We start from the raw sequence: 14040 nt of genomic DNA, 5'->3' as shown, positions 1-14040 counted from the left end.
GGCCGGAATCTCATCGGAGAGGATGGACCCACCTGTGGGAAGGCAAACCTAGCCCGCATCGAGCTAGCATGAACCTCAAACCATGAGGATGGTTCAGATCCGTGCGCAAATGAAATTTTAAACGAAAATCCGAATATTAGCGCAACTTTTAAGCAGAAGCGTTGAATCAAAACCCAACAGCTCATTTCAACTGGGGCCCGCTTGTCAACAGACACAATAATCTCAAGAGTGAGTCTATGGTACTATGCATATCACGGGTTGTTACCGTGTTACGGCTCTATATTTGAGTTTTCAAATCCTAACGATCGATCCGAACCGTTCATCTTGTTCTCCATATTAATATGTGTTTGGAGACCAAATTTTACATTTTTTGAAATTTTTTTAGATATTTAGAAAATCACTTGATCTGAAAATTCTGGACCATCCAAAAACAGTGATTTTTAATAAATCTAAAAAAATAGTAAAAAAATTTCCAAAAATGTAAAATTTGGTATCCAAATACATATTAATATGGAGAACAAGATGAACGGTTCGGATCGACCATTAGGATTTGAAAACTCAAATATAGAGCCGTAGCACGGTGCCAAATCGTAATATGCATAGTACCATAGACTCACTCTAATCTCAAAGTCTAATGTCCAAATTTCGAAACCCAAAATCTCAATCTCAAAGCTCTGTGATAAATATCAAAGTCCAGTGCGAATCCTGATGGCCCAATAACAATCTCAAAGCCCAATGTAAATAAATAGAACCCCGTTTTACAATCAAGCCCCTCTGACAAACCCCTTTTGAAGGGCAATTCCTGAAAACTTGCAGATACACCCCTGGCGACTTAAAATCTTTTCGAATGAGCATTTAAAGCCCAAATTCTCACTTTAAACTCTGACAAACCCAAATTCTAGACTCTTTAAAAATTACAAATAAGCTTCTAAAAGTATAAAAACTTCATAGGAAAGCCCTTTCAAGTCTTTTCGGTCAAAACTTTTTCATTTCAAATCCAAATTGACTCAAACCTGTTTCAAATAAACCCAAATTAAATTCTCTATACTTATAAATCAAAACTAAATGTGTCAAAGCATCAGCCAAGTCATGAAATGACCAAAATATCATTCTCTTGATTTCTGTTGAAGAATACAATAGATTAGAAGGATAGTTTTGTAAAATAAGAAAATAGGGGTAGAATTGTAATTGAGAATAAATAGAATGTTACCGTTTGAACCAACAGTAAAATAATCTCAAAGCAATACAAAATACTGCCTCTAGGTAGCAACTTGTAATACAACAAGAAAAATAGAAAATTTCAAATCTCATATCTCTTTGTCTCTACAAAACTAACAATTTCTTTATATAAATGAAGAATAGAAATGACATTTAAACATATTTTGAAGATGTAAATCATAAATCAACACATTTAATGTACATGCACACATGCACACACTTCAAAAGTCAATTGCATCTTACCAAAGTGAACCAAATTTGACCAAAGTATACATAAGCCCAAATTTAGTTCAGATCAAATTTGAAATTTTCATATTCAAATTTAAAATTCATTCAGATCAAATGCATATGAATCTTGATGCATATCTAATGGTTTTTATCGAGCATTGAACCAAATTTAGTTCGAAGCCTATCAAACCACCACCACTCCAAGAACTAATTGATTAATTATGATAACAAGTTGTGGTTCCAACACTATTGGTATCGAAAATAGGCCCATTGTTGGCCTAATTGGAACAAAAATAATTTTTCAATTTGTTTTAAAACTGTTGAATTTAGAGTTTGATATTCAAAATTGGTACCCACTTTGTAGTTTTTATTGGGCTAATGGACTGTGGACATAATAAACAGCTTAGACATAATTAATGCCACTTAATCGTGAACATAATTATTGAGACATGTCTCAGTTTTTACGAACACTTTATATTAACGAGGGGATCGAGTCTTCCTTTTAATTTGTTTTAGCTTTTTCTCTCAGGTGAGGTTTATTCTGTCAAAAGGATATTTTTCTCTCTTTTATTTTTGATATTATTTTTAAAATGCGCCTTGATACTGCATTCATCGGTCTGTCAAATTGTGTACGTGAAAGCTGAGATAAAAGAGTCCCAAAAGAGATAAATATATATAACTACGAATATAAATTCCAATTTTTTTTCTTGCATCAAATTAACCAACTAGGTGGTCTGAACATTTGCTCTCTTGTTGAAACTAATATGTAGACAGATATATACTCAAGAGTGAAATTAGAAAAATTTAAATGAGATCAAATATCATGTAGAATATTGATATTAATATAACGATGGTATCAAAAACATGAATTGATCAACAATGAAATTAGAATATTGGGATCGAAGTAAGACTGCAGGAATTCATCAAAAATGATTTTTTTTTTTTCATGGAGAACAATTATAATTTTTTTTAAAATGATAAATATATTATAAAAAGATACTTCACGTAAGTATTATTAAATAAAAATAAAAATATTTGACTAACTCCATGCTACTACCCATATATAGCTAATGACCGCCATAACACCAAGGATCAATACAATGCAGATTACATTTTTTAACAACTGACAACAATATGATCGACTAATGTTTCTTATATTACTAAATTGTTCCCACTTCAAGTAGCATCCTCTTTTTAGCGAAGCAAAATGCAGTAGAACCGGCTCCCATAACCAGCTTTTCTTCAGCACAAAAATAAGAATCAAAACTAGCACCCAGCAGATAGCGAGCCTCGACAGAAACTCCCATCCAGTAAATAAGGCTGGAGCCCAGTTCTTAGGATTATTATTATTAATTGTTTTACCAAGTCTTTTATAAATATTATCAACATGGTAGATTGCAGCTATGCCCATAGTGAATGCCGCACCCATGTATAAGGCAGCCAACCAGATCACCCACACCAAGAACTTCATCACAATGTTTCTCTTCCGAGGGACGACACATAACAAAAGCATCATAACACTAACAGATAAATACAGTGCAACCATGTTATATATTTGGAAGTAATTTAAAGAATCACCGAGGACAGGTTGACCTTTAGTCGTCTCATGATCCTTATCATCAGGTTGAAACCCTCCTGGAGGATTTAATGCTGCTTGGAAGGTGACTGTTGCTACCAACGTCGTCACCAACAATAGAATTTGCGGATCGTACCTCTTTTCCTTTTTCTTCTTTCTCAACTCTAAAGTTCCATTTTCTATGTCATTTTTCGAGTCGATAAAACCGGGTCGCTGCAGCAACGTTCTTGGAGTTGTTATTGGGATTAAACTGCCACATGAAAAAGAATCCCTGATGACAGGTTCTGCTTCAGGCAACAGTTCAGATGCAGTCTTTCCCCCAGCCGCTCTTATCATCTCACCAAGGATAAGATCTCCATTTTGTGGCCATGATCCCAACAGAACATCGAGTGGAGTTAAGGATGCCAAGTTCATGATGTTCACATCAATGGCTGATTCATTCAACAACAATTTGATTACCTGAGATACAGAGGTGTAATTTGTTTAGTACATGGTTAGAAAAGCATCAAGGATGAACATATTTATCAGAAAGAAAGCTATGGCATACTGATAATTGTTTGCTTGCCACGGCATGATGCAAAATAGTATTTCCTCTGTCATCCTTTGCATTAAGGTCATTTACCCGGTCGATCAAGAACTCAACTGTGTCAAAAGAATTATACTTGAGAGCCAAATGAAGTATAGTTTCTCCACAATTTGAAAGCTTATTTACTGCCTCCTCACAGGCTTCCACTAACACTTTAACGACTACTGCCCTTCTTTTTTTAACAGCAATATGAAGTGGAAATAGCCCTTCCTGTGTCTCACTTAATAAACAAAGGTCCAAGCCAGCCTGATTAGACAAAATGAACATTGAATTACAAGCTTATTTTGGAAACCATAAGATCTTGAAGGTTTGCAGACAACAAAATCTTTACAGTTAATGGTGTTCTCATTTGGATCGTTGTAAATTACGTTTTTTCTTACATTTATTTTCGTACAGAAAAGTGTATGGCCATCGGAAATAATTTTGATTCTAATGCACTTTAAGATTCGTACGAACCCCGCTCTGAGATTTGTGCACATGACTTTCAAAGCACATTGGACAGCTCGGATGCCCATCAGATCCAAATTTACTTCTGATGGCCATCGGACCTGTACTGCACTCTTTTTGTAAGCAAAGTACTTAATCAGCAACATCAAAATAAACTGATCATATTAATTACCTTCAACAACTCCTCCACTAAAGTGACATGACCATGGGTAGCAGCCAAATGCAGAGGTGACAACCCCTGGCTGTTGAGCTCCTTCGCAAACTCCGGTTTGTAATAGATAACCTCGCGAACAAAATCAGCATGTCCAAGCATTGCTGCAACATGTAAGGGGTTATCTCTCACTGATGTTCTCGCAATCAATTTCTCGAGCAAGAGCTTATCTTTCTCAAGAAGCTCTTTTAATGAATTCACATCGCCAGCATAAGAGGCCTCTTCTAGTCTTGTAAAGAGCATATCCATTGTCAGTCTATTTTCCATGGTAAAGTTTTTACATTCACGACACTAGTCTCTTTATTGAGAATATTCCGTGTGTTGACCTAACACCAACTATTGTGGAGTCAATGAATGTAATATTCATTCCTTTTACAATGGCGAAAAGAGAAAATTGAACTTCGTGTGTTCATTGGTCCCTTACACTTACTTAACTGTCAGTTGAAATTTTATTTTTTTGAGTTAAATTCATTCAATTATTTATTGAAAATAATTATATATATGTATGTTATGTATAACTACATAATTATTTATTCAAACAACTTCCAATGGCCTCAACAGTTTTCCTTAATTACTTGAATATATCTCGGTCAAGACCGAGAAGAAGTTGTTTCGTGGAAGTCACAACTCTATCTCTCTCTATCTGTTTCATTTGAAATACTCTAGAGTGGCAGATCTCTCTCTCTATATATCTCTATCAACAGGAGACATGCGTTCAGGTCTAGGGGATTTTTTAAAGAATCATAAAAAAGATACTGTTCTTTCTTCTTCACTCTTGAAGCATTAAAAAAATCATACAATTATATCTGCTATCTGATGATGAGTTCTTCAATTTTACTAAAATATTAAAAAAAGATTATGTGCTTGGAATTCCTTTCTCATGTAAATTTTTTTTTTTTATAAAAGTGGATAAACCACCGATTTCTTATAAAAGAAAACTACAATGTCGTAAGTAGTCGGTACCAAACCTCTGGTACCAGATCCTTTAAGAACAAACTACAAATGTAAAACATACATCGAAAGCAATACAAACTGCAACATAGCATCTAACCAAAAGAAGCAAAGATCACTAACTAATAGAACAGTAATTAATTTTTTATTAAAGAAAAATCGTGTAATTATGATTGAATTCTAAAGCAATGCTACCATTATATGTGGTACTGAAAAATAAGTTCTTCAATTTTACTAAAATTCCGTTGATACCGACAATGACTGAGAAGAAAAGTATACAGCCGTATTATTTACTTCAGAAAAGTACTCATGGGACATAGCTTTCTAAAGCATTGATTTAGTTAAACTGACAATAATAGCAGACAGTGATTAATGTAAGATTTTCTTGCAGATAGTGACATGCTTTTGTAGTGTGGTACAAAATTTGAAGAATTAATGTTTGAAATCATACTTTCATAGATGCTTCATTGAAATTGCAACATTATGCGGCTGAGAACCATTATTTGAAGTGGCCAGAATTGAGCAGTCCTGATCAGAAGACTCGGTCTTATATACTTGAAAAATTGTTTGAAATTCTTTCAAGACACATGACATACGCTAGGTGTGTTTTCCATTTTGTGAAAGATATTTTTTTGGGCCGATCTTTAATTGAAGTTTTTGGGTTGTGATGCTACCACTGCCACAAAGGTCAATACATGCAGCTCGCTTTCATTAATAGGCTGTGGACATTTCAAATGAGGATCTTTGTCCATGGAATTCCTTATGTCTATTTTAATTTGGTTATATAATATAATAATAATAGATTTTTGGTTCGAGATGGTGTGGTAGCACAGTTGGCTAGGAGGAAAAGGTCCTATAAATGTGGTTATCCAAAGCTCGAGTGTTCGATCCCCGCTCACAAGTATGCAGCTTCTACGAACATTTAAAAAAATATATTTTTGGTTCAAGAAAGTTATTGTAAATTATGTTTGTATTCTAAAGTAATGCAGTCATTATATATTTTATTTAAAAAACGATTTCTTCAATTTTACTAAATATTAAATAAAAAAACTTATGTACGCAGGGCAGTGATAGTGTGATGTCTGAGTAGACTCCCCAACTATGAGATTAAAGTACATTTCATTGGTACAGACAACGATTGAGAAGAAAAATATACTGCCGTACTATTTAATTTAGAAAAGTAGTCATGGGACGTATCTTTCTAAAGCATTGATTTAGATAAACTGACAATAACAGCAAACAGTGATTGATGTAAGGTACTGTTTGTTGGTGCTTAATGCGAAATTTCTAGCTCGATGTTTTGTATGGCTTATATTTTTTTTCTTTTGTTTTCTTATATTCCACTCAAATGTATCATCCTGCAGGTTATATGTTGAACATCCTGGTTATTATAACATATTTTATTTTCTTTTATATCAATTCATTAAACCGTACATATAATTAGTTTACCTTCATATATGTTTATAACACAATATTTTAATCACAACTTTCAGGTCCAATGAAAGTAATTATAGTTGAAACAACTTCATTTCAGTATATGGCATGTGGGGCTCTATATAATGGCAATTTCAGCCAAATTTGCCCTACCCAACTTGGCCAATTTCAGGTCACACGATGACGTACATTCGAACTAACCAAATTGAGCATGTCGAGTTGGGAACTATCCAGGGTCCACGTCATTGGAGAAGCTGTATTAATTGCTATTTCCGATGGAATCGCTATTACTTACCGGACTATTCACGACGATACCAACAGTGTAAAGCACTTTTACCCCCACGGATTGGGACAGATTCTTGTTCAAGATCTTTGTTGAAATAATATATACTTTAATGGATGTTTCTTTGGACAGGAGGCATTCACTAATTGCGATGCATGGTGTATACAATTTTTTTCTAGTGGCCAGAGTTTGAGGAGTTCACACAAGACTCGGTCTTATATAATTTGTGGCTTATATTTTGTTCATATTAAAAATAATTTGAATGTTTTCAATATAAATTATATTCACTAAATGATTTATTTGTTTCGGTGTTATAAAGTCCAAGTTTTTCTTCTTTTATCAAATTGAGCAACTAGATAGTCTGAAAATTTGCTCTTTATGAAAATGATACATAGACAGATATATACTCAAAAGTAAAATTAGAAAATTTTAAATGAGATCAAATTTCATATATAGAAGTCAGACAATATGAATTAAAAAACAATGGAATATATTTTTTTTTCATTTTTATGGAGATCAAATATATATTTTTTAAAAGATAAATAAATTATAAAAAGATACTTCATATAATCATTATTAAATTAAAAATAAAAATATTTGACCTATTCCATCTTACGAAAACGACAATATCCATATATAACTAAGGCCCACCAGAACACCAAGGATCAATACAATGCAAATCACATTTTTGAACAACTGACAACAATTTGACACATTAAGGTTTCTTATATTACTAAATTGTTGCCACTTCAAGAAGCATCCTCTTTTTAGCGAAGCAAAATGCAGTTGAACCGTCTCCCATAACCCGCTTTTCTTCAGCACAAAAATAAGAATCGTAACTAGCACCCAGGACATAGCGAACCTCGACAGAAAGTCCCAACCATTCAGGAGAAGGCAAGCCCAGTTCTTAGGATTATAACTAATTTTTTTATTAATTCTTTTATAATTATATTCAACATCGTAGATTGCAGATATGCCCATAGTAAATGCCACACCCATGAATAAGGCAGCATACCAGATCACCCACACCAAGAACTTCATTGCAATGTTTCTCTTCCGAGGGACCACACATAACAAAAGCATCATAACACTAACAGATAAAAAAAGCGCAATCATGTCATATACTTGGAAGTAATTTAAAGAATCACCGAGGACAGGTTGACCATCAGGTTTAAATCCTCCTGGAGGATTCAATGCTGCTTGGAAGGTGACAGTCGCCACCAACGTCGCCACCAACAATAGAATTTGAGGATCGTACCTCTTTTCCTTTTTCTTCTTTTGCAACTCTAAAGTTCCATCTTCTATGTCATTTTTCGACCCGATAAAAACAGGTCGCCGCAGCGACATTCTTGGAATTGGTATTGGGTTTGAAAAAGTATCCCTCATGACAGGTTCTGCTTCAGACAACAGTTCCGCTGCAGTCTTTCCCCCAGCAGCTCGTATCATCTCTCCAAGGACAAGATCTTCATTCTGCGGCCATGATCCCAACAGAACATCGAGCGGAGTTAAGGATGCACAGTTCATGACGTTCACATTCATAGTTGTTTTATTCAACAAAATTTTGATTACCTAAGATACAAAGGTGCAAGTTTTTAAGTAATGCTTTGAAAGGCATCGAGATTATGAATATATTCACCCATTTATTTTTATCAGAGAGAAGGATTTGGCTTACTGATAATTGTTTTCTTGCCACGGCATGATGCAAAATAGTATTTCCTCTGTCGTCCTTTGCATTAAGGTCATTCACCCGGTCGATCAAGAACTCAACTGTGTCAAAAGAATTATTCTTGAGAGCCAAATGAAGTATAGTTTCTCCACAATTTGTAAGCTTATTTACTGCCTCCTCACAGGCTTCCACTAACATTTTGACGACTACTGCCCTTCTTTTTTTAACAGCAATATGAAGTGGAAATAGCCCTTCATGTGTCTCACTTAATAAACAAAGATCCCTGCTAGCCTGCAGAGAAAAATAAACTTTGATTACAAGAATATTTTGTAAACCGTAACAACGTGAAGGATTGCTGACAACCAGATATATGTTTACAAGTTAACGGTACATTCTATATAGTAGTGGTGTAAGTTCTCATTTGGATCTTGTTTACTATTTTTTTTTTTATAAATATATTTGTAAACATAGTAATTAGCATCATAGCAATATATTTTAATCTTCCTGTCTTTCCTAAAACATTAATTTTCTATTAGAAGGTGCGGTTCGGTAAGTTCAGCATGTATTACAGTAAGATTACATCAAAATTTAAACAAAAAAAAATAAAGAGGCGGTTAAATTTGTAAATATGTAAATTTCTAAATAAAATTTTGTGGTTAAAAGGACTCGATTAAGTCAGAAAAACAACAAAAATCAACTGATCATATTAATTACCTTCAACAACTCCTTCACTACAGTGACATGACCACAGCCGGCAGCCAAATGCAGAGGTGACAAGCCCTGGCTGTTGAGCTCCTTTGCAATCTCGGGTTTGTGATAGATAATCTCGCGGACAAAATCAGCATGCCCAAGCATTGATGCAATATGTAGGGGGTTATCTATCACTGATGTTCTCACAATCACCTTATCTAGCAAGAGCTTATCTTGATTGAGAAGCTCTTTTAATACATTCACATCTCCAACATGAGAGGCCTCTTCTAGTCTTGTAAAGAGCGTATCCATTGTCAGTCTATTTTCCTTGGTAGAATTTTTACAGTCACGACACTAGTCTCTTTATTGAGAATATGCCGCGTGTTGACCTAACACCAACTATTGTGGAGTCAATGAATGTAATATTCATTCCATTTACAAAGGCGAAAAGAGAAAATTGAACTTTGTGTGTTCGTTGATACCTTACACTTACTTAACAGTCGATTGAATTTTTTTTTTTTTTTGAGTTAAATGCATTCAATTATTTGTTAACAATTATTATATATATGTATGTTAAGTATAAATACATAATTATTTATTCAAACATCTTCCAAGGGCCTCAACAATTTTCCTTAATTACTTAAAATATATCTGGGTCAAGACCGAGAAGAAGTTGTTTCGTGGAAGTTACAACTCTTATCTCTCTCTCTCTCTCTGTTTCTTTTGAAAAACTCTACAGTGGCAGTCAAGATCTCTCTCTCTCTATATCTCTATCAACAGGAAACATGCGTTCAGGTCTAGGGGATTTTTTAAATAATCATAAAATAGATACTGTTCTTTCTTCTTCACTCTTGAAGCATTAAAAAAATCATACAATTATATCTTCTATCTAATAATGAGTTCTTCAATTTTACTAAAATATTAAAAACAATTTATGTGCTTGGAATTCCTTTCTTATGTCAATTTTCTTTTTCTTTTTGTTTTGATAAAAGTGGATAAATCACCGATTTCTTTTAAAAAAAACCTACAATGTCATAAGGAGTCGGTACTAAACCTCGGGTACCAGATCCTTTAAGAACAAACTACAAATGTAAAACATACATCGAAAGCAGTACAAACTGCAACATAACATCTAACCAAAAGAAGCAAAGATCTCCCACTAAACACAATTTTTAGTTTGGTAATGTAATAGAATAGTAATTAATTTTTTATTAAAGAAAAATCGTGTAATTGTGATTGAATTCTAAAGCAATGCTACCATTATTATATGTGGTACTCAAAAATAAGTTCTTCAATTTTACTAAAATTCCGTTGGTATCGACAATGACTGACAAGAAAAGTATACAGCCGTATTATTTAATTCAGAAAAGTACTCATGGGACACAGCTTTCTAAAGCATTGATTTAGTTAAACTGACAATAACAGCAGACAGTTATTGATGTAAGATTTTCTTGCAGATAGTGACATGCTTTTGTAGTGTGGTACAAAATTTGAAGAATTAATGTTTGAAATCATACTTTCATAGATGCTTCATTGAAATTGCAACATTATGCTGCTGAGAACCATTATTTGAAGTGGCCAGAATTGAGCAATCCTGATCAGAAGATTCGGTCTTATATACTTGAAAAATTGTTTGAAATTCTTTCAAGACACATGACATACGCTAGGAGTGTTTTCCATTTTGTGTAAGATATTTTTTTGGGCCGATCTTTAATTGAAGTTTTTGGGTTCTGATGCTACCACTGCCACAAAGTTCAATACATGCAGCTCGCTTTCATTAATAGGCTGTGGACATTTCAAATGAGGATCTTTGTCCATGGAATTCCTTAGTTCTATTTTAATTTGGTTATGTAATAGAATAATAATAGATTTTTGGTTCGAGATGGTGTGGTACCACCGTTGGCTCGGAGAAAAAGTCCCAGGAATGCGGTAATAACTGGGGCAGAGCTGTCTAACCGTTGATTTAAAGAAAAAGTGGCAATAACTGCAAACAGTGATTGATGTAAGACTCTGTTTGTTGGCGCCTCATGCGAAATTTGTCAAAGTTGAACAAAGTTTATTTCTTCTGTCCGTATTATCACTCGATTGAATTATACATATAACCCTTTTGCAGCCTAGAGGCCAACAAATATGACACTATTTTTGACCTTTTTCTTTCGGCTAATATATTTCTTTGAATTAGTATAATGATTTTGTTCTGCTCACACATTTATATATGAGTAAAGATGTTGTCCCCCTTGAATCTGTCCCCTATCTGTCCCCCTAACAACTTTTCTTTTTTGTTCCCTCACGTGGTCAAAATCTACCCTCTTCAATCTTCAATCTTCTCACGTGGTGAGGAGAGCGTGGTGCACCGTCGAGATCCGGTGAGGAGAGCGTGGTGCACCGTCGAGATCCGGCGAGGAGAGCGTGGTGCACCGTCGAGATCCGGCGAGGAGAGCGTGGTGCACCGTCGAGATTTGACGAGGAGAGCATGGTGCACCGTCAAGATTCGGCGGGGAGAGCGTGGTGCACCATTGGAGAGGGTCCATGCTAGCCCAGCGAAGGTTGTCACAATGCAACATATGAATACTTCATTAGTTAGATATGAATACTTCAGTTGTTAGATATGCGTACTTCATGTTACATATGAATACTTCTTGGAAGAGGTGGGATGAGAGAGATGAATCTGACTTTGAATTTTGAATTGTATAAATTATTTCGAACATGTATGAATACTTCGTAATCGTCAGTATGAATAATTCTTTAGTTAGATATGAATATTTCATTGTTTTAGATATGCATACTAGTCTGTTGAGAATATTTCTTGGTCCCAATCTGGGCAAGTGTGAATATTATTAGTGTCAGATGTGAATATTGTTAGTGTCATGTGTGAATACTTTATTAGTTAGATATGAATAGTTATATATATGAATATTTCATTTGTTATATATTGAGTACTTCATTAGTTAGATATGAATACTTCATTTGTTATATATGCATACTTCATGTTAGATATAAATACTTCTTGGAAGATGTGGGTGAGGGATGAATTTGACAATGAATTTTGAATTGTATAAATTATTTTGAACATGTATGAATACTTCGTAATCGTCAGTATGAATACTTCTTGGAAGAGGTGAGGTGAGAGATGAATCTGACTTTGAATTTTGAATTGTATAAATTATTTCAAACATGTATGAATACTTCATAATCGTCAGTATGAATACTTCATTTGTTTAGATATGAATACTTATATATTTAGATATGAATGATATATAGTTTCGCTGTAGTGGTCCCCAATCTTGGCAAATGTCGCTTTCAGACGATTGCGGTCCCCAATCCAGGCTGTCACAAGACGTCAGCAGTCCCCCTGGTTGTTACTGGTCCCCTCCAGCTTGTGTTTACATATGACAAATAGTTATGATAATAAGTATGAATACTATAAATTCGTAGGTATGAATACTATACGTTTTGACTATTAATAAGATAGCATTAATCTTGCTCTTTAGTGGTAGTTAACACGTTTTAACTTTTTTTTTTGTCTTTTAGTGCGGGGGACAGATAGGGGACTGAAGTAGGGGGACTGTTAGTCGATCCCTTTATATATATCAACAGTTGATTTAGTGTAATAATTTCGGAAAATATATTCTCATCATGCCTCACCAGTAATTCATATTCTTAAAAATATAGATGACTAGTCAAACTTGGAGAATTGAATTAATTGGGAGATTATATTGACGTTTGCTATGTACTTTTGATTATGGACTACCTTAATCAGGGGTAGTCAATGGATATAAGATCAAATTCGGTGCCATTCAATTTCCGTTTAGATTCGCATATACAATTTTAAATTTCATTATGATCAAATGCACATGAATCTTGACGCATGTCAATGTTGAAAGTTGATCCAAAATTAGCTTTCCACATTTAGAATTCTGTTGAAAGTTGGTCTAAATTCATCTCTTTATATTTGGAGTGCTATAATTAGTCATGGACCGTGTAGGTGGTTAGTGGGTTCTATAATTAGTCAAGCAGGTTCAGTTTGCAATAGCAGGATAGGTGTAGTATAATTCTATTTATGGGGACTGTTTGTTATAGGAGAATAGGTAGTGGGGTACTAAATTTAGATGTTCCAGATTTAGTCTTTTTGTTGTGCTATAAATTCAGCATGTTGTAATCGAATTTAATCAAGCAATAGAAGTTAATTTCAGCAACAAATTTCTTTTCTTTATTTCATTGTATCCTTCCGAAATTTCCAACAGTCAAATGACTATGATCGGGCATTGAACCAAATTTGAGCCAATGCCCATGGAACCACCACCATTCCAAGAACTAAATGATTAATTAATTATGAGCCAATGCCCATGGAACCACCACCACTCCAACATTATTGGTATCAAAAGTTGGCCCATTGTCAGCCCAATTGGAATCTCAAAATATTTTTCCAATTTCATCTCTCTCGTTTGAAAACTGTTGGATTTGAGTTTTCATATTCAAAATTGGTACGCACTTTATGTAGGTCTTATTGGGCTATTGGACTGTGCACATAATACATAGCATAGACATAATTAATGCCACTAAATCATCGATCAACATCTCTTGCCTCTCTTCTAACTCGACTATATATTCCCTATTTTAGAATAGTGATATAAAGTTGTTGAGACAAATCTCAGTTTTCATGAACACTTTATATTAACAAGGGGAGTCTCTTCTTTTTTTTTCTTTTTTCTTTTATCTTTTCTCACAAGTGAGGTTTATTCTGTCAAAA

At 34.2% G+C, this 14040-nt stretch overlaps 1 protein-coding gene across 3 annotated transcripts; it reads right to left on the bottom strand.

Moving 5' to 3' along the window:
* Positions 1-2480: 2480 nt before the first annotated feature.
* Positions 2481-9631, bottom strand: LOC144545056 (ankyrin repeat-containing protein BDA1-like). Of its 3 annotated transcripts, none has more exons than XM_078293610.1 (3): positions 9315-9618; positions 3570-3854; positions 2481-3481 (listed from the first exon to the last, which is right to left on the bottom strand). In XM_078293610.1, exons 1-3 carry the CDS (start codon positions 9600-9602, stop codon positions 2486-2488), a joined length of 1569 nt encoding a protein of 522 aa, XP_078149736.1. In that variant the 5' UTR covers positions 9603-9618; the 3' UTR covers positions 2481-2485. The 3 variants fall into 3 exon arrangements, with proteins under 3 accessions (XP_078149736.1, XP_078149735.1, XP_078149737.1); XM_078293609.1 differs by lacking the exon at positions 9315-9618 and adding an exon at positions 4228-4553; XM_078293611.1 differs by lacking the exons at positions 2481-3481; positions 3570-3854 and adding exons at positions 7516-8503; positions 8607-8891 and having other exon boundaries at positions 9315-9631.
* Between the last annotated feature and the right edge of the window lie 4409 nt (positions 9632-14040).

This window comes from Carex rostrata, chromosome 27, assembly GCF_964058835.1.
Source record: "Carex rostrata chromosome 27, lpCarRost1.2, whole genome shotgun sequence".
NCBI classification, from domain to species: domain Eukaryota; kingdom Viridiplantae; phylum Streptophyta; class Magnoliopsida; order Poales; family Cyperaceae; genus Carex; species Carex rostrata.
The sequence above is the reverse complement of the archived record's forward strand: the minus strand, read 5'-3'. Positions and strand labels throughout refer to the sequence as shown.